The sequence below is a fragment of the Pituophis catenifer genome, unplaced genomic scaffold (assembly GCF_029215685.1).
Source record: "Pituophis catenifer annectens isolate HBS135680 unplaced genomic scaffold, rPitCat1.0.hap2 SCAF_8, whole genome shotgun sequence".
Lineage (NCBI taxonomy): Eukaryota > Metazoa > Chordata > Lepidosauria > Squamata > Colubridae > Pituophis > Pituophis catenifer.
In genome coordinates, this window is record NW_027256888.1 from 3877466 (window position 1) to 3897096 (window position 19631).

Below are 19631 nucleotides of genomic sequence, written 5' to 3' on the forward strand. Positions count from 1 at the left end.
AAGGACGACCTGTATTCTGCCTCCAGAATCATTTTTTGAAAAGTAGATTCCGGTCATAGGCCGCTAGAATTGTTGGTAAGAAACGTGAGCTTCTCCATCAAACCCAAGCTGAATATTTTTAGTTCTGCAGAAGAAGATAAAAACACAAGGTTTTATCCTCAGGCCCCATAAACCTGCCAATTCCCCCCCCAAAAAAAAAACTGGTTTTCTTTTCCTCTCTTCAAATGCCATTTCCTTAAATTTGTCTGTGGGCAGAGACACAAAAGCATCTGCTGACTTTAGCAGATGGTTTTAAGTCTTCCGAGATAACAAAGAAGGGGGAAAAAAAAATAATAAAGGATTTCGTGTCTTTTTTAAATACCATGTTATTTTCAACCAAGTAGATTGTTATTTTAATAATTAAAAAAAAGAAGAAGAAGAAAAATGAGACTGAACTAAGGAATAGGGAAAAGATTCTGCTTGCAGTTTCTTTGTTCCTTAACAGCCATATTTTTAAAAAAAAAAAAAAAAAATTGATGTGGAAAAAAAAAGGGGGAGCCTTAGGACAGGATGGAAAATCAATCTGTTGAATCGCAGAAAAGTTTAGTAGGAAGCGAACAATCAAAACTGTTTTAGAAAACTCTCTTAGGTGGTCCTTGACTTATGGCCAGAATTGAGCCCGACATTTCAGTGAGAAATCTGTTAAGTGAGAAATCTGTTAAGTGTGTTTTGCTCCATTTTACAACCTCTCCTGACGCCGTTGTTAAGTGAATTGCTGAGGTTGATAAGTTAGTAACCCCGTTGTTAAGCAAATCTGGTTTCCCCGTTGACTTTGCTTGCCAATAGGTCACAAAAGGGGATAGATCGCGTGACCCCGGGAAATAGCAACGGTCATAAATATGAATCAGCTGGCAAGCGTCTGAATTTGGATCTCATGACCATGGGGATGGTCATAACTGTGAAAAACGGTCCTAAGTGATATTTTTCAGGCCCGTCGTAACTTTGAACGTTCACTAAATGAGCTGTTGTTAAGGCAAGGACCACTGAACTTCGTAACCTTGGATTTAGAAATGATTAGGAATAAAGCTTTTCAGCTTTTAATTATTTTAGAATCTACATTTACATGCTAAGAGTAATAAATGAAGGGAATAGAAAAATATGTAGATATGGAAGAAAAATCCTTTGGTTCGCCATAAAAGTACATTCCCATACTCCTAATGATAACAGGTTTTATATTTTCCAAATATTTGCTCAGTAATCCATGACTGCAGAAAGTTAGCAATGAGCCATATTATTATAGTATATTCTATTTTGGCTTAGGGTTTTTGTGTGAATCCAATGGGTACCGTTCGTTTCGTACTATCTCACGCAAATCCAGGTAGGTTTTATTCAATTACCTATACTTAATCCAACCGCAGCTTAAAACAGCGCAAGAATTGCACGTCCCATCTTTTGTTCAGTGTTGAAAAATCAGCAAAACTTCCCTCCTTGCAAAATAAGGATTAAGGACAAGGCATTGGCTATTTCCAATACAAAACAGAATTTTGCAAAATGGAAAATGGGGTTAAACACTGCTCATAGCGCGAAGGGATTATAAAGCGAAAATGCGATGTACAAATGGGGCAGGGGTGAGTTCTAACCGGCTTTACTACTGGCTCTCTTTGTGCGTGCGCTTTGCGCGCAATCTCCTCTTCGGTCGCTGCTTTGCGCAAGCGCATTGCGAATCTGCCCAGCTGAGGTGCGGCAATCCGCTCTGCCGCACCTCTCAGTTGGGCGAAAAAAGAAGAAATATAAAGTTGGAATAATGCAGGGGCGGGCGGGAGGGCCCAGCTCCCGAAGAAAGAGAACCGGTTCGGTGACGTAATAGCATCACCGCTACCGGCTCAGCCGAACCGGGCCGAACCAGGAGAAACCCACCACTGAAATGGGGGAAAGTCTTTTGTATGTGTGTGTGTGTGTGTGGTATGAATGTAAAAACTGAAAGAAATTGTTATTCATTAGCAGAACAATGACTGTCCCAAATATGCCTAGAGTAATCTGCTTTGGGCTGGCATAACATTCTTTCCAAAACAAAAATGAAAATCCTGATTAAGTGCCAATGTCTACACCCATGCAAATTCTTCAGAAAAAAAAAATTGCCAGTTGTGTAATTGTAATCCATTATAAAATGCAACTTTCCAGCTTTTTCCTGTAATATTCCGCTTGGAAAGAGATTTAACTGATTCATTGACTGATGTAATCTTGGATTGACACACACAAAAACACAACACAACACAACACAACACACAACACTGCCCAAGATCTCTGATTCATAGGCCAAGCAATATACAAGTAGTTCCCGAATTACAACAGTTTGTTTGGTGACCGATCAAAGTTACGGCGGAGCTGAACAAAGTGGACTTGTGACTGTTTTTCACACTTACAACCGTTGCGACATCAGAAAGCACCTAGGACCCCCCAAATGTAGCATGACGACCAAAACGGGAGTAGCTGTTAGGTATTTCCGTCGCAATTTTTCCCCTCCCATCAAATTCCTACACATCATCATCTTCTTTTAACAACCCCATAATCCCTTGCGGGGGTGGAATCTGGACAACTGAACGGAGCTAGCAGAGTGTTTGAATGGCCGGATGCCTTTCCTGTCACCAATGTGGAGTTTTGTTCAGCAGATATAATTCTCATCGTGGCCAGAGAGAGAAATATCTGCCTCTACCTAGGATCAAACTCACAGCCTCCTGATTGTGAGGGTCAGAGTTCTGCCTCTAGGCCACTGCACCACTCTACCAAATTCTAACACATCCTTCTACCAAATCAAAGCTCAGAAATAAGCAATTTAATACATCTCCGATTTCCGGGATCCATTTTTATTATTAACACAAAATTTTATCACCGGTTTGCCGCGCACCGAAAATGTGTGCACCGGCCTTCCGTACATTTGCCTAGCCTTCAGCGCATTCGCTTTGCTCGCACGCATGGCTTGCACGCATGTGCGCGGCTTTGAAAACGTGGCTAAATAGGACGACATAGCGCCGGGGCAGGTCCACCCACAGGTCGACACTACCGGTTCGCCTGAACTGATCCGAACCGGCTGAATACCAGCACTGTTTCTGGGGTTCTCTTTGAAAGTGGTAGTGAGAACTGGAAGAAGGCTCCCAGCTTTTGTCCAAAGACTGTCCTTTCTTTGTAGGTATCAAATATTTCAAAGGCATAAACCAACATTTTAGCCACTTACTGGGAATGTTAATCTAGAGCCGAACCGAGACAGGAGCCAAGGGGCGTACAGTTCAACCTTTCAGTTTTGCCTCTGCTATTTCCTACTATTATTCCCAACTATTATTCCTACTCTCTACACCCAGGGCTGTAAATGTCTCAATTCCCACCGGAGTAGTGTAAGGAACTGAAGTCATGCCATAAACGTCTCTCCATCCGTCAAAGAAAACTTGATAAGCCCCAAACAACAACAAATTCCTTCTCTCCGAGACTATTTCAAAGTGAGGAATTAAAACAAAAAACACCGGCCCGAAGACAAATCCTTCTGTGTCAATCACGTCTCGGGACTTCAAAGTTTGAGTAAAAGTGGTTGCTTTTGCCACGGAGTTGAACTTCAATTCAGATCTTTCTCGGCTGTGACCGTTTTTGAATAAGTTCAAATTCCACCTCCACCCCCCTGTGCGTCTTGCTTCCTTCTTCACCCTCTTTGTCAATTTTGAGGTTAATTTTAATAAAAGCCAACACAACATACGTGCACACTTCAAACCCAAGAATGCACACTAAGGCAGAAGCTTGTCCACCCGAAGATACCGAGAGACAAACTGAGCAACGTGGTATATGCAGTACAATACAGTGAGCGATGTGCAGATCAGCAGATTGGGGAAACAAAACAACCGCTTCATAACCGCATGGCGCAACATAAGAGAACAAATCCGTCAGGACACGATTCAGCAGTCCACCTGCATTTGAAAGACACAGGCCACTCTTTTGAAGACAGCCACGTCCACATTTTGGACAGAGAGGAGCGCTGGTTTGAAAGAGGGGTCAAAGAGGCCATTAATGTCAAAATTGAACGACAACATTAATTGGATATTTTCTCAACAGGGCTGCCCAGGTTTAGCAGAATGTGTTCCAGTGTTGCCTTTTTAGAACACATTTTTGGAAAAACACAACACAGAAGTAACACGACAACTGAAGGATCTCACTTACAGATACTCACCAGTCCTGCAATGGGAGTTGGCGATCTGTTGATCTTTGCAACCAATCCGGGCAATATGGAATTCAACAACCTGTCACAAAGAAAGGAGGGTGGCAACATTATCATCAGTCACACACATGGATTAGAAATGGTTTCCTCTAAGCGCACCACACCTCCCTCCCCAAGCCTCAAAGCTATTGACTTGGGACAACAACAACAACAAAAAGAAAAGGTTTACAAAAGCTGACAAACACAATTGTGCAAGACAAGATCAGTATCTACAAAGATCTTGAGAACTTGGGCTTCCAATGTCTCCTGAACTGGAAGCGTGATGAATAGAAGGCATGGGTTCAACTTGGGACAACCTACACAACGCCCACCTCTGGCCAAACGAGACAATTGCACTGTAGCTCAACAATGAATCAACCACGTTTCATGATACAAATAAGCGAATTATTCATATCGTGTATGACTCTCTATTGAGATGTTAGTAATTGTCATATGAAGATTGGGATTGAGGATGTCTTGTCTAATGAAAAGGGGAGACATGATAGCAGTCTTCCAATATTATTTGAGGGGCTGCCACAAAGAAGAGGGGGTCAACCTGTTCTCCAAAGCACCAGAAGGCAGGGCAAGAAGTGGGCCTGGTGGCTCAGCAGACTGATAGCATTGTGATTAACACCAGCTGTCTGCAATTACTCTAAGTTCGAATCTCACCAGGCTCAAGGTTGACTCAGCCTTCCATCCTTTCTAAGGTAGGTAAATTGAGGACCCAGTTTGTGGGGGCAATAAACTGACTTTGTATAAATATACAAAAGTATGAAGGCTATTGCTTAACGCATTGTAAGCCGCCCTGAGTCTCCGGAGAAGGGCGGCATATAAATCAAATTTAAAAATAAAAATAAAAAAGAAGCAACGGATGGAAACCCATCAAGGAGAGATCCAACCTAGAGCTACAGATCAAACTTACAAAAAAAAAATACAAGAAAAAGAGGAAACAGAATATTATATAGTGTGGGAAAAATGGTATGAATGGTTAGAGGAGAGAGATAAAAGGCAAGGAAAGAGCAAATGAGGAAGATATAGGAATGGAAATGTAAAAACAAATAAGAGGAAACAGAAAAGATGCAGATTGTAGAAACAAAATTGTGTACACTGTTATTTATAGGTATATATGTAAATAAATCAATATTAGAATTATAGGTATAAAGGATAAATTGAAATAAGGGAGAAAAATGGATAAGTAAGAAATGTCTACCGATGCGAAATTGTTGAAAAGAAAAAAAATTGTAAAAGATTATTTTTTGTTTTTTAAAAAAATAACAAAATTGTTTAATACAAATTATTTTTTTTAAAAAAATTAATAATAAATAAATAAACCCAACATACCCATACCGCTCCTTTAAACTTCTTCTGGCTGGAAAGCCAGGTGTTTCCTATCTATGAACTTTGATTTTTTTTCTTTTTACAAAATGATAGCTCTACCATTGATGAACAAAATATCCTCCGAATGTCGGTCTGAAATTTATCTTCTCTCTGAAGGATGGTTGCTCCACATCAAAGCTTAACCAGATAACAGCCATTCCACATTTTGAGTTTCTTTAGTCTGTCTACTAATATTTGCTTCTAGCCATTTATAAAAGGATTGTTGTTTTGCAACCATGGTATTTAACCGGGAGAAAGAAAAGAAATTCTTTGCAAGCTAACGCAGCTGTTTTGGTACGGGGTGATGAAGCTACTTCTAGAAGATGCATTCTGGGTCACTTACAATTAAGTTCACCACAATAATGTACACTTAAGGTTACTCCTAAGCGGGACACGGTGGCTCAGTGGGTAAGACGCTGAGCTTGTCGATCGAAAGGTCGGCGGTTCAGCGGTTCGAATCCCTAGTGCCGCGTAACGGAGTGAGCTCCCGAGACTTGTCCCAGCTTCTGCCAACCTAGCAGTTTGAAAGCACGTAAAAAAAAAAATGCAAGTAGAAAAATAGGAACCACCTTTGGTGGGAAGGTAACAGCTTTCCGTGCGCCTTTGGAGTTTAGTCATGCCGGCCACATGACCATGGAGACGTCTTCGGACAGCGCTGGCTCTTCGGCTTTGAAACGGAGATGAGCACCGCCCCCTAGAGTCGGGAACAGCTAGCACATATGTGCAAGGGGAATCTTTATCTTTTTAAGATTACTCGTACAAGGAGCACTGGGGAAAATGTATGTCAAGGTTTATCAGCCAAAGCTGATCAGTGACCTCGCTTGCCACTGAGGTTGTATAGTTATCCAACTCCAAAGCTGGATTAAGAAGGAGTTCAATGTTGTAAATCTTGTCCTGAAGTCCGAGCGTGACCCCATCAATCTCAGAGGTGTCTCCAGCTCTAGAAGGCTGTTGTGACTCCGACTGCTGGTGTGCGTGTGTGAGACGGGGACAGAACAAAGGCCACTCTTGGAAACTTATATCCAGTCCTATATAATCTGTTAGTAATGTTGATGGTATATGCAGTACAATATGCAGTGAGCCATATGCAGATCTGTACATTGGGGAAACAAAACAACCACTTCACAAACACATGGCACAACATAGGAGAGTTGATTTCTTGCCATCAGGACAAGATTCAGCGATCCATCTGCATTTAAAAGACAAAGACCACTCTTTTGAAGATAGCAAAGTCCACATTTTAGACAGAGAGGACCGCTGGTTAGAAAGAGGGGTCAAAGAGACCATCTATTGTCAAAATTGAACAGCCCTCTCTCAACAAAGGGGGAGGGATACAACATCATCTATCTCCAGTCTACAGCACAGTCCTTGTTAGTAATGTAATGGCTGTGAGAGTTAGACCATAAGGACAACTGAGTGCCAAAGAATTGATGCCTTCGAATTGTGGATGCTGGAAGAAGACTCTTGAGAGTCCCTTCAATTGCAAGGAGATCCAATCAGTAGATCCTACAAGAAATCAACCCTGCCTGTCCTTTGGAAGGACAGATCTTGAACCTGAAGCTCAAGTACTTTGGCCACCAAATGAGAAGAGAGGACTCGTTGGAGAAGACCCTGATGTTGGGGAAAATGGAAGGCAGGAGGAGGAAGGGGACGGCCGAGGGATGAGATGGTTAGATAGCCTCATCAACACAATAATCTTGAATTTGGGAAAACAGCAGGAGAAAGGGGAAGACGTGCTATGTCCATGGGGTCGGAAAGAGATGGCTATGATTTAGCGACTGAGTGCAAAAATACAATCTGTAAAATGAGAGCCGAGTAAAGAATATCTGAGATCTTTGGCAACCTGTTGAAAGGTTTTGTTTCACTTCAGCAGACGTTTAACTATTTAAATAAATCAACTAAAGCTTTTCCCAGCCTCCTCTCAGTACTCAAATGATGAATTATTTGGAACCACAAACGGCTCGCAACGCTCAACTTGTATTGTTGGCAAACATCATGTCTACATGCTCTTTTTTCAAAAGAGATTGTAAGTGAAATAAGATGAAGACATATGGCAGCTAGCGATGGATGAAAAAGAATAAGGCGGTTTGAATTAATCTAGCTTCCTATAGCAAAAGCTAAATAATGGGGAAATGTCTTTTTTTTCCACCCCAGGATTAGTTTTTAAAAAAATGCAACTTCCAATATTTGATCTGGAAGAAATCTTTGCAGTGAATGCTGGACATACAATAGTCGCGTCGAACTGTTGAGGCACATCAGCCACAGTGCCAAAGATTTATTTATTTATTTAAAATGTTTGCATGGTTGCCCCTCCAAAAAAACACAACTCCAGGTAGCTCCCAACCACCATTAACAATGAGAGAACACTTAAAATGCCAAAAACACAACCCTAATGTTTCAGTCATCCTTCTTGAATAGAGTCATCTACAAGGTTGTCCCAAAGGTACTTTTTCCAAGAGGCAACTGGAATTTCTTGTTTTTCTTTGAAGGGGTTTCCCTTCTCATCCAAGAAGCTTCTTCAGCTCTGACCGGATGGATTGATAGTCCTTGCAGACAGCTGGTCATTTGCATCCTTTTTAGAGAGTCGTTGAGGACACTTGGAGGATTGTCTGTGTCCTCAGGGTCACCTGAGTAGTGCAAATAGGCGTGGAGCCTTCTTCTTGGAATTGCTGAAAGGACTGTATTGTAGATTGGAGATAGATGATCCCTCCCCCTCTGTTGAGAGAGGGCTCTTCAATTTTCAAGTTCGATAGTGGGAGATACGGACAGTGGTATGTGATTTTCCTCAGCTCTCTGTGTGTGTGTATCTATGTATGTGTACCTTATGATTCTTGACGAATGTATCTTTTCTTTTACGTACTCCGAGAGCATATGCACCAAAGACAAATTCCTTGTGTGTCCAATCACACTTGGCCAATAAAGAACTGTTCTCGACCGACAAGCCGGTAGGACTCGACAACTGTTCTGTTCTGTTCTGTTCTGTTCTGTTCTGTTCTGTTCTGTTCTGTTCTGTTCTGTTCTAGACCAGACCAGACCAGACCTCCAAGGTCCTTTCCAATTCTGTTATTCTTAAATCTGGGAATATAGAATTTCATATCCAATCCTAGACAATCTGTAGAATAAGAGCCAAGTAAAACATATCCACCTCACCTTATCTTAGCCCTTGGGGAAAAAGCCAGATCTCCTTAGGTCAGAAATGACTTCTGAACTGTATTGAAAATCTGTTTACATACCAATAGACTCGATCTCTTGTGCTACAATATATTCCCTGTTTTTTCCTCCCTTTCCATACGACAGTCCTTTGAAGAGCAACAATTCTTCAGACGAGGGCAACGGGCTAGAGTAGGAAGCGACTGTTGAGAAATCAGTTGTGTAAGGCCAGCGATGGCAAAACTTTTCGGCACCAAGTGGCCAAACCAGAACACGTGTGTATGCGTGTACAGGCGCCGGAGCACCGGAAACCCAAAGATCAGCTGGCCAGTGCACACATGCCTGTTTTTTGGTCATTTTTGGACCATTTTCAGGCCATTTTTTTGGGCCGTTTTTGGACTGTTTTCAGGCCATTTTAAGGGCTGTTTTTGGGCTGTTTGCAGGCTGTTTTAAGGCCTGTTTTCTGGCTGTTTTCAGGGCCATTTTGAGGACGTTTTTTAGGCTGTTTTCAGGCCGTTTTAAGGTCTGTTTTCTGACTAGTTTTCAGGCTGGTTTTGGGGCCATTTCTGGATCATTTCCTGGCTGTTTTCAGGCCATTTTCAGGGCCATTTTCAGGATGTTTTTTTGGCTGTTTTCAGGCCATTTTAAGGGCTGTTTTCTGGCCAGTTTTCTGGCTGTTTTCAGGCTGGTTTGGGGGCCATTTTGGGGCCATTTCCTGGCTGTTTTCAGGCCATTTTCAGGGCTATTTTCAGGACGTTTTTTGGACTGTTTTCAGGCTGTTTTCAGGGCCATTTTGAGGACGTTTTTTAGGCTGTTTTCAGGCCGTTTTAAGGTCTGTTTTCTGACCAGTTTTCAGGCTGGTTTTGGGGCCATTTCTGGATCATTTCCTGGCTGTTTCCAGGCCATTTTCAGGGCCATTTTCAGGATGTTTTTTTGGCTGTTTTCAGGCCGTTTTAAGGGCCAGTTTTTTCTGGCCAGTTTTCTGGCTGGTTTCAGGCTGGTTTGGGGGCCATTTGGGGGCCATTTCCTGGCTGTTTTCAGGCCATTTTCGGGGCTATTTTCAGGACGTTTTTTGGACTGTTTTCAGGCCATTTTAAGGGCTGTTTTCTGGCTGGTTTTCAGGCTGTTTTCAGGCCATTTTTGGGGCCATTTTCTGGTAGTATTTAGGTCATTTTCCGGTGCTCCAGTGCCCACAAAGACCAGCTGGCAACGGCGCACATGCCCACAGAGACGGCGCACATGCCACCTCTGAGACGTGTGCCATAGGTTCGCCATCATGGTGGTAGGCTGTGAAGGACATCCAAAATATGCCCACGTCTGTCACACGTGAAGGTCCAATTAAACTTATTTACTGCTACTCATGCCTATGCACAGGAATCTTCTCAACTAAGGGTTAGCATCTACTTGGAGTTAAGGGTGAATAGAATTCAAGGGAGGTTGGGTTTCGTCTCCTTGCGGCTACTTAGGGATTCTAGGCTGATCCCTCTTTTGACCCTGCCCCCAGATGCTACCACTCCTTCCCCTACAACAGGGATGTCAAACTCAAGGGTGCTTAGATCTGGCCCGTGGGGTCACCCTTGAAACAGCGAAGGACCAGTCCGTGGTACATCTGCTAGCAAAAACGAAGCTCAGTAGGGCTGCACACCGCCCTCCCAGGCTCCGTTTTCGGCCGCTATAGCCTCCTGCAGCCCTCTGCCAGTGAAAACGGAGTTCGGGGGGCCATCACGAGGAGGACATAATGGCTGAAAATGGGGTCCCATAGGACGCCCCTGAGCTCCATTTTCGCTGGCAGAGAGCTGCAGGAAGGTGTCATGGCCGAAAACGGAGCCTCAACGAGTGACGTTGAGCTGGCCACGCCCACCCTGGCCACGCCTCCCTGGCCCACGAGGTCAAACACAACCCTGATGCGGCCCTCAATGAAATCGAGTTCAACACCCGTGCCCTACAACTTTGTCAAAGGCAATGTTTTGTTTTTTTTAATGTAGCACATCATAGCTCCTTTTTATTTGAAGATGCTTTTTTAAAAAAAACAGTTGATGGCATGACCATTCCTTCAAAGGAAGAAAAAGAAAACTCATACACTCCCATAACAAAATAGAAAATGCATCTTTTGGCTCCCAGCCTCTGAGTGTCTTTTTTTTTTTTTTCCTTCTCCCATTATATTCTTTCCATTTTATCTAAAAGTGTTCGGGTTGCACTTGGATAAGAATGTTTATTGCTGCTTTGGCTCTGGAACCAAGATTGAGTTATAATCTTTCTTGTAACAGTAGTGGCCAAAATTGTGGAAGCCTTTTGGGAAAAGTATATTTTCTAAAACTAGCTAATAACATCACTTTTTTGGGGGGGAGCAGTACCATAAAATTATATATCAATGGAAAGATAATTTAATGAAGAATGTAATGCAATACTGCATTACATTACTGCTGGTTCGAATCTCTCCAAGGCTCAAGGTTGACTCAGCCTTCCATCCTTTCTAAGGTAGGTGAAATGAGGACCGTTTGTGGGAGCAATAAGCTGACTTTGTATAAATATACAAAAGTATGAAGGCTATTGCTTAACGCATTGTAAGCCGCCCTGAGTCTCCGGAGAAGGGCGGCATATAAATAAAATTAAAAAAAATAATAATAACTTTTATGAAGGATTTGCTATTAGAATAGCAGTGACAGTGTAAAGAAGAAAAGTGAAACACGTAGAAAAAATGAGATAGACAAAAATTATCACCATATCAGTTAATCCTTAGTTGAGTAACCTTCAGCATGAATGACCGCCTTACAACGTCTTCCCATGGAGTCAACCAAGTCTTTGAGTTCTGCAGCTGTTATAATGCGAAACCAAGATTGAATGATGGCTTCTATTAACTGGGTTTTATTGCTGGGTCGCTTCTGACTAACAAGTTTCTTTAGTCGGCTCCATAGATTTTCCATTGGGTTAAGGTCTGGGCTATTCCCAGGCCATTCCAGCAGTGGAATAGGATTATCTTGAAACTTCCCCCAAAAAAGTGGTGTTATAAGCCATCAAACCTCCAAAATATACTTTTCCCAAAAGGTTTCCACACTTTTGGCCACTACTGTACATGGTACAAGGCAGAAGGCAGATTTAGATTTTTGTCCTCAATATTTTCCTCCAGTCTAAATACCAGACAAATCCATGAAGCCAATAACAACTTGTTGTTCAAATATCCAGCGACATAAATTTGAGAAAAGTGTCATTTCATGGCATGGGTCACACATATTGTTCCTGTGAGAACAAGTAATTGGCTTACGTAGATGAATACAAGTTCCTAACATAACAAAATAAAGCTAACCATCTCTGCTTTGAAAACAAACCCTTTCTTTACTAGAAATTGTATATGTTGGGCAGCTGTTCTTACTACCATGCAGCAATAAATTTACAAGCATCAAACGCGCTTGATCCCACATACCCAAGTAACAGAATAACACAGTAACAGAGTTGGAAGGGACTCTGGAGGTCTTCTAGTCCAACCCTCTGGTCAAGCAGGAAACCCTATACAATTTTGGACAAATGGTTATCCAATTTATGCTTAAAAGCCTCCAATGATGGAGCATTCACAACTTCTGAAAGCAACTCATTCCACTGATTAATTGTTCTCACTGTCAGGAAATTTCTCCTTAGTTCTAAGAAGTTGGTTTTCTCCTTGATGAGTTTCCATCTGTTGCTTATCGGTATCTCTGCTTGTCTGTCTGTCTCTATGATATGTATGTATATTTTCTGAGGTTTTCAGAAAACAAATATGTATGTCTTTGGTTATTCGGGTTTTCTCCCGCGTAAAATTGGAAGTACCTTGGCGACGTTTCGACGAAGTCTCATTCGTCATCTTCAGGCTGGTGTCTTCGGCCTTGTGCTTCTAGGAGCAATGTGCTGCTAGGAGCAATAACCACGATCGCACATTGCTCCTAGAAGCACAAGGCCGAAGACACCAGTCTGAAGATGACGAATGAGACTTCGTCGAAACGTTGCCAAGGTACTTCCAATTTTACACGGGAGAAAACCCGAATAACCAAAGACATATATATATATATATATATACACACACACACACACACACACACACACACACACACACATTTATACACACACACACACACACACACACACAGGAGAAAACCTGAATAATATATATATATGTCTTTGGTTATTCGGGTTTTCTCCCGCGTAGAATTAGAAGTGTCTTGGCCAAGACACTTCCAATTCTACGCGGGAGAAAACCCGAATAACCAAAGACCTACATACAAACACCCGCGAAAACCTCAGAAAACATATATATATATATATATATATATATATATATATATATATATATATATATACACACACACACACACACACACACACACACACACACACACACATATATATATATGTATTTCTCTTTAGCCAGGTTCTTCCTACGTAAACCAGAGAGAGAGAGGCATATATATATGCCTGCCTCTCTCTCTCTATTATATCTCTCTATCTATCTATCTTTCTATCGATCTATCTATCATCTATCTATCTATCTATCTATCTATCTATCTATCTATCTATCTCTGTCTGTCTCTTAGCACACAGAAGCTAAAGTATTGGATCGCATGCATTACTATACACAGCCATATTTCTAAAACTCAAATACTCCTCTACCTAGCTCATCCAGTCAGCTGGCAATAGCCTGCCTTTTACGTGGAACTTCAAAATTCTGTGGTTCCTGAAAAATTTTGATTAGAGACCTTAGGAAATAAATAATCAGGATAACTTTCAGGGCTATGGAAATTTTCAGGCCACAAATATGCTTTATGTACTGCAATATACACCCGTTGCTTGATTGATTCGAAATACCTACAGATTTACTTTCCTGTTTTAAATTTATTAGATAGCTTGCTTAGGTTTTGTTTTTTTTTTAATTCAATCTATTTTAATGCTCCTTCTAAAAGGCTTAGGACTGTTTTGATTTTTTTTGTTAAACAGGAAAATGATTAATATAGCGCTAGATACAACTGGACTATAACCTTCTTCAATTTGATAGCTTCCACGAATCTGAAAATGCGTATCTCACAATTATCATGATCTCATTATATATATGTGTGTGTGTGTGTGTGTGTGTGTGTATATATATATCAGTTGCTTCGTGTCGTAATTTATTTTTCTACAGACCATTTCTCTTCCAGCATGCAAGGATTTGGCCAGATGATTCACAGGAGCAGAATATTTTAAAATAATCTTGGAACCCTGGCTTCATTGCTAATAGAAGAAGGCTAAAGTAGGAACCTATCTTTCCTTGCCAGACTCACGACACAAAAAAAAGTTTTGCCTCTCAACGAAGGAATCTGTTGCAATGCTTATAAAACGCAGGTGTCTCTACAAGCATATGAATTTTCCATTTGCAATCTGCAATTCCTTGCTGTCTGCCTGGTTCAGAAACCAGTGCATTTATCCAAAGATTTGTTTGTTTGTTCGTTTGTTTATTCATTCATTCATTCATTCATTCATTCATTCATTCATTCATTCATTTATTCATTCATTCATTCATTCATTTTCATTCATTCATTCATTGGTTCGATTTATATGCCGCCCTTCTCCGGAGACTCAGGGCGGCTTACAGTGCATTAAGCAATAGCCTTCATACTTTTGTATATACCTGCTTAGTAGGGCTTTCGGGCCCCCCCAAGCAGTGTTCTTTTTTATACAAAGTCAGCTTATTGCCCCCACAATCTGGGTCCTCATTTTACCTACCTCGAAAGGATGGAAGGCTGAGTCCACCTTGAGCCTGGTGAGATTTGAAATTGCAGTAATTGAAGGCAGCTGGTGCTACTTAACAGCACTTTAGTCAGCTGCGCCACCAAGGCTCTTGGTGTTTAGTATACACAGGAGTACAATATCAATTCATTCTTCCCAAGTCTCCAGGTCTTCTTAATTTTGAAATACAGGGAGTCTTCATTTAGTGACTGAAGTTTATGGGGTGGGTTCTACTTATCTTTACTACCGGTTCGCAGCGGGGCTGCACACGCTCTTCTGTACATGCGCAGAAGCGTTTTGATGATGTCAGGGTCAGTGGGCGGAGTCTCCCGCCGGTTTTACTACCGGTTCTATAGAACCGGTGTGAACCGGGGGCAACCCACCACTGGATGGCCCCCCCCAAAAAAGTGACAGAGTAGTGGCCAAAGAGTAGTGTTGAGAAAAGTGTATTTTGGAGTCTGCATTTTTTTTCCCTGTGGAAATCCATTCCTACTCCCACACCATTCAAAGGGACTTCATCCCAAATTGTATAGCTGAAAGTCTGTAGAGATTCTCCGTCATCCAGGTCATGCTTGTCCCAAAGATGCTTTTTCAGGAGGCAACTGGACTTTCTGGTTTTTTCTTTTGAAGACGTTTCGCTCCTCATCCAAGAAGCTTCTTCAGCTTCGACTGGATGGTGACGAATGGAAAGATTGATACTCCTTGCAGAAAAGCTGGTCATTTGCATCGTTTTAGAGAGCCGTTGAGGCCGCTTGGAGGATTGTCTGTGTCCTCAGGGCCACCTGAGTAGTGCAAATGGGTGTGGAGCCTTCTTGGAAGTGCTGAAAGGACCGTGTTGTAGACTCCACGCCCATTTGCACCACTCAGGTGACCCTGAGGACGCAGATACACCTCCAAGTGGCCTCAACGACTCCCTAAAAAGGATGCAAATGACCAGCTGTCTGCAAGGGATATCAATCCTTCCATCCTCCACCATCCAGGAGAATAAGAAGCTGAAGAAGCTTCTTAGATGAGAAGCGAAACGTCTTCAAGGAAAAACAAAGAAAGTCCCAGTTGCCACTTTAAAAAGCACTTTTTTTTAAAAAAAAAAAATTGATTTATATGCCGCCCTTCTCCGGAGACTCAGGGCGGCTTACAATGTGCTCAGCAATAGCCTTCATACTTTTTGTATATTTATACAAAGTCAGCTCATTGCCCCCACAAACTGGGTCCTCAATTTACCTACCTTAGAAAGGATGGAAGGCTGAGTCAACCTTGAGCCTTGGCGAGATTCGAACCTGCAGTAATTGCAGGCAGCTGGTCTTAATAACCAGCTTAATAACAGGGTGCCTTAGACCACTGTACTACCAAGGCTCTTTTTGGGACAACCATGATTTGGATGACTGAGAATCTCTACAGACATCCTGGGGCGTTTGTAACTTATTCTGTAGTAACCCTAACTAAAGCTAATCTTGATCCCTAGGGAAAAGAAAAAAAAACTGTTCTTATGTTATCTGGCACGTGATGATAGTTCTTAGTAAAAAATTGCTGCGTATAATAATAATCCCGCCAAATTCCCTGAGCTAGAAGTCATGAAATCATTTTGCAGGAAACTAAAAAAAAAAAGGTCAGCACTTATGCACATCTGGATTAACGATAAGAACCGGTCACGGTTTTAAAAAGCCGAAATAAATCTTCTTTCAACCCCAAAAGAATTAACGTCTCGAGAAAGTTTTCACACTTTCGGACTTCATCTCTGCCCCTCCGTACTACGATGCACGTATGACTTTCCCAGACATGCTTTTCAAGCATGGTCTTCTGACCTAAGCTTCCTTAGAAAGCATAAAACACAATCTTAGTCCCGGCAAACCTCTTTTATTCATACAGCTGTGAATTATTGTCATTCACAGTCCGCAAGGCTTCACAAACAGTCTTGCAGGGGAATGTTTATAAACATCCAACTTATCTCCCTTGGAATGCTGCCAGAGAACTAATTGCTTCTTGTCCTATCCTCAGGTGCTTTGGAGAACAGAACAGAACAGAACAGAACAGAACAGAACAGAACAGAATAGAACAGAACAGAATAGAAATAAATGGAATGGAATGGAATGGAATAGAATAACAGAGTTGGAAGGGACCTTGGAGGTCTTCTAGTCCGACCCCCTGCTTAGGCAGGAAACCCTACACCACTTCAGACAAATGGTTGTCCAACATCTTCTTAAAAATGTCCAATATTGAATTGTTCTAACTGTCAGGAAATTTCTCCTTAGTTCTAAGTTTATAGAACTAAATTTTTAAATTTTTTTAAATTTATAATTGGTTTTAATTGGGTTATTTTAAATTGACGGCCAAAAGTATTTAATGTTTTTTAAATTGTTTTTAAATTTTATATGTTGTATTTTTGCCATGGCTGTTCACCGCCCTGAGTCCTGTTGGAGAAGGGCGGTATACTAAAAAAATAAATAAATAAATAAATAAATAAATAAATAAATAAATAAATAAATAAATAAATAAATAAATTGTTCCTCTCCTTGATAAGTTTCCATCCATTGCTTCTTGTCCTGCCTTTAGGTGCTTTGGAGAATAGCTTGACTCCCTCTTCTTTGTGGCAGCCCCTGAGATATCGGAAGACTGCTATCATGTCTCCCCTAGTCCTCCTTTTCATGAAACTAAACAGACCCAGGTCAGGGGTGGGTTCTACTTACCATTACTATTGGTTTGCAATGGGGTCACGGCCAAAAATGGAGCTTACGACGGCCGTGGTTGGCCCTCCTGAGTTCCTTTTTCACTGGCAGAGGGTCGCAGCCGAAAACGGAGCTCGGGAGCCCGTTTTCACTGGCAGAGTGCTAGGGCCACCACAGGTGCCCCCAACATGAGTGACGTCCCACTGGCTATGCCCCCCCTGGCCACATCCCCCCTGGCCCCCCCAAACACAACCCTGATGTGGCCTTCAATGAAATTGAGTTTGACACCCCTTGTTCTAGAGCAGGTGTCAGCAACCTGCGGCTCCGGAGCCCGCATGCGGCTCTTTGGGCGCTCTGCTGTGCCTCCTTGTCGGGTGAACCCACCACTGGCTGGCCACGCCCCTTGTTCTCCCCTCCCAGTCACTCCTTGCCTGGCCTGAGAAGGTAAGGGCGATGGCGGGGGATGGAGAAGCAGCCGGGGCAGAGACAGAGAGATACAGAGAGAGGGGGAGAGAGGGAGACATAGAGAGATACAGGGAGAGAGGGGGGAGAGAGAGGGAGGGAGGGGAGAGAGAGAGAGAGAGATGTCAAAAGGGTTTTGTGGTTCCCGGTGTTTTTTAACAACTGGTTCTCTGCCCTAATGACCAGCTGGGTAGGCGTGGCTAGGGGGGTGTCATGTGACTGGTGGAAGTGAGTGACGTCGAGTTGGCCACGCCCATCCAGGTTTTGTGGCTCCCGGTGTTTTCTTTTCTGTGGGAAACGAGTCCAAATGGCTCTTTGAGTATTTAAGGTTGGAGACCCTTGCTCTAGAGCATCTTAATTTTCATCTTTAAATAGTTTTATTAATTTGTAATATGACATACAAAGAGGATACAAAAGCAAACATTAGGGAAGTTAGGAAAGGAAAAAGGGAAGTGGATAGTGGGGGGGAAAGCAAGGGAAAAAGAAAAAAAGAAAAGGCATTGACTTCCGACTCCTTTGGTGCGGTAAAACAAGGCATGAAGATCTACCCTCAACTTTTTACTTTTTCCTAATAATAGAAACTAACCATTTCTATAACAACAAATCTATCTAATCGGTAAAACCCAAAATCAAGGTTTCGGGTTTTTTTTCCACCTCAAGCACAAAGCCCAGAAATGGTTTCCAAGTAGAAATGAAGGTATTTGTATTTGCGGCTTAATTTTCAACGGGGTCCTTGATGCTCCCTGAGCTTGGCGCTTTCTTGCAAACGTTCCATTACCAAATCCATTTAAACTGATGATGTTACCCTAGTTGGGTCATGAAACGTCAGAAAGCCCCTCGCTTCAACTCAACAAATATCCTCTTCTATCGGTATTTTAATTTTCCCCTACAGTTGGATAATGACACTTTTAAAATGGAATAAAGATTCAACAGAGGCTGAGAACAGACTTACTATCTCAATAGGAATAAACAATCCCACGGCCTTTTATTTCGATCCATTAAATCCATTCGTCCCCATCTCTCTATTCCTATTATCGCTTCTCCGTTCGATGCCATGCTAGAAATTCTGGGAACTCTGTTATAAAAATCCACAGTCAAGCACCCGCATGGAAATCTCATTATCCTTATTTTTTTAAAAATAAAGAAGAATGCTTCTGTGTAAGGAGATGGCTCCCAATATTAAATATTTAAAAACCTCCCTAAAAACGCCGTAAAGAAATATATTATATCCAGAGTGGGAGAATCCCCACCAGATGTCCGTGGGGGTGTTTATAAAACCCGCCATCATCGTCCAACTCCTGAACAGGCAAGAGACTGAATGATGAGACTGAATTATTTGTTTTGGCGAAGCTTGTTTGCGTTGGAGGTCTTCAGAGGTTGCCTTTGGCTTGAAGTCAGTTGATTCTTACCAGCAAATTCTGCACGGCAACGCCTGGGAAATTGACTCTTTTTAGCAAAACCGGCCACAATCTGCATTTTTAGCCCAGGTCAAGGGCCATTTGAAGCGCCTGGGGAAACATTCCCAAAGCTTTTGAAGATTTGAGGGGGGGGTTTCCATCCTCAACGTGACATATGCATTGCGATGAAGGTTTCTGTATTATTCTTATTCTTCTCATCCTTTCTATTAAGGTAAAGATTCCCCTCGCACATACGTGCTAGTTGTTCCCGATTTAGGCGGCGGTGCTCATTTCCACTTCAAAGCCGAAGAGCCAGCGCTGTCCAAAAACATCTCCGTGGTCATGTTACCAGGATGACTAAACGCCAAAGGCGCACGGAACGCTGTTACCTTCCCACCAAAGATGGTCCCTATTTTTCTACTTGCATTTTTTATGTGCTTTCGAACTGCTAGGTTGGCAGAAGCTGGGACAAGTCACGGGAGCTCACCCCGTTACGCGGCACTAGGGATTCGAACCGCTGAACTGCCGACCTTTCGATCGACAAGCTCAGCGTCTTAGCCGCTGAGCTACCGTGTCCCTCATCCTTCCTATTACCTATCTCCTTTTCTACTTATGACTATAACTTTGTTGCTCGTA

General features: G+C 42.2%; 1 protein-coding gene across 1 annotated transcript in view; it reads right to left on the bottom strand.

The window, feature by feature from the left end:
* The window catches only part of LIMCH1 (LIM and calponin homology domains 1), a 184840-nt gene that overhangs the window by 95253 nt on the left and 69956 nt on the right, over positions 1-19631 (bottom strand). Inside the window, exon 3 of the mRNA XM_070948930.1 lies at positions 4190-4259. Coding sequence (XP_070805031.1) covers positions 4190-4259 — 70 coding nt within the window. The remainder of the gene's footprint in view (positions 1-4189; positions 4260-19631) is intronic.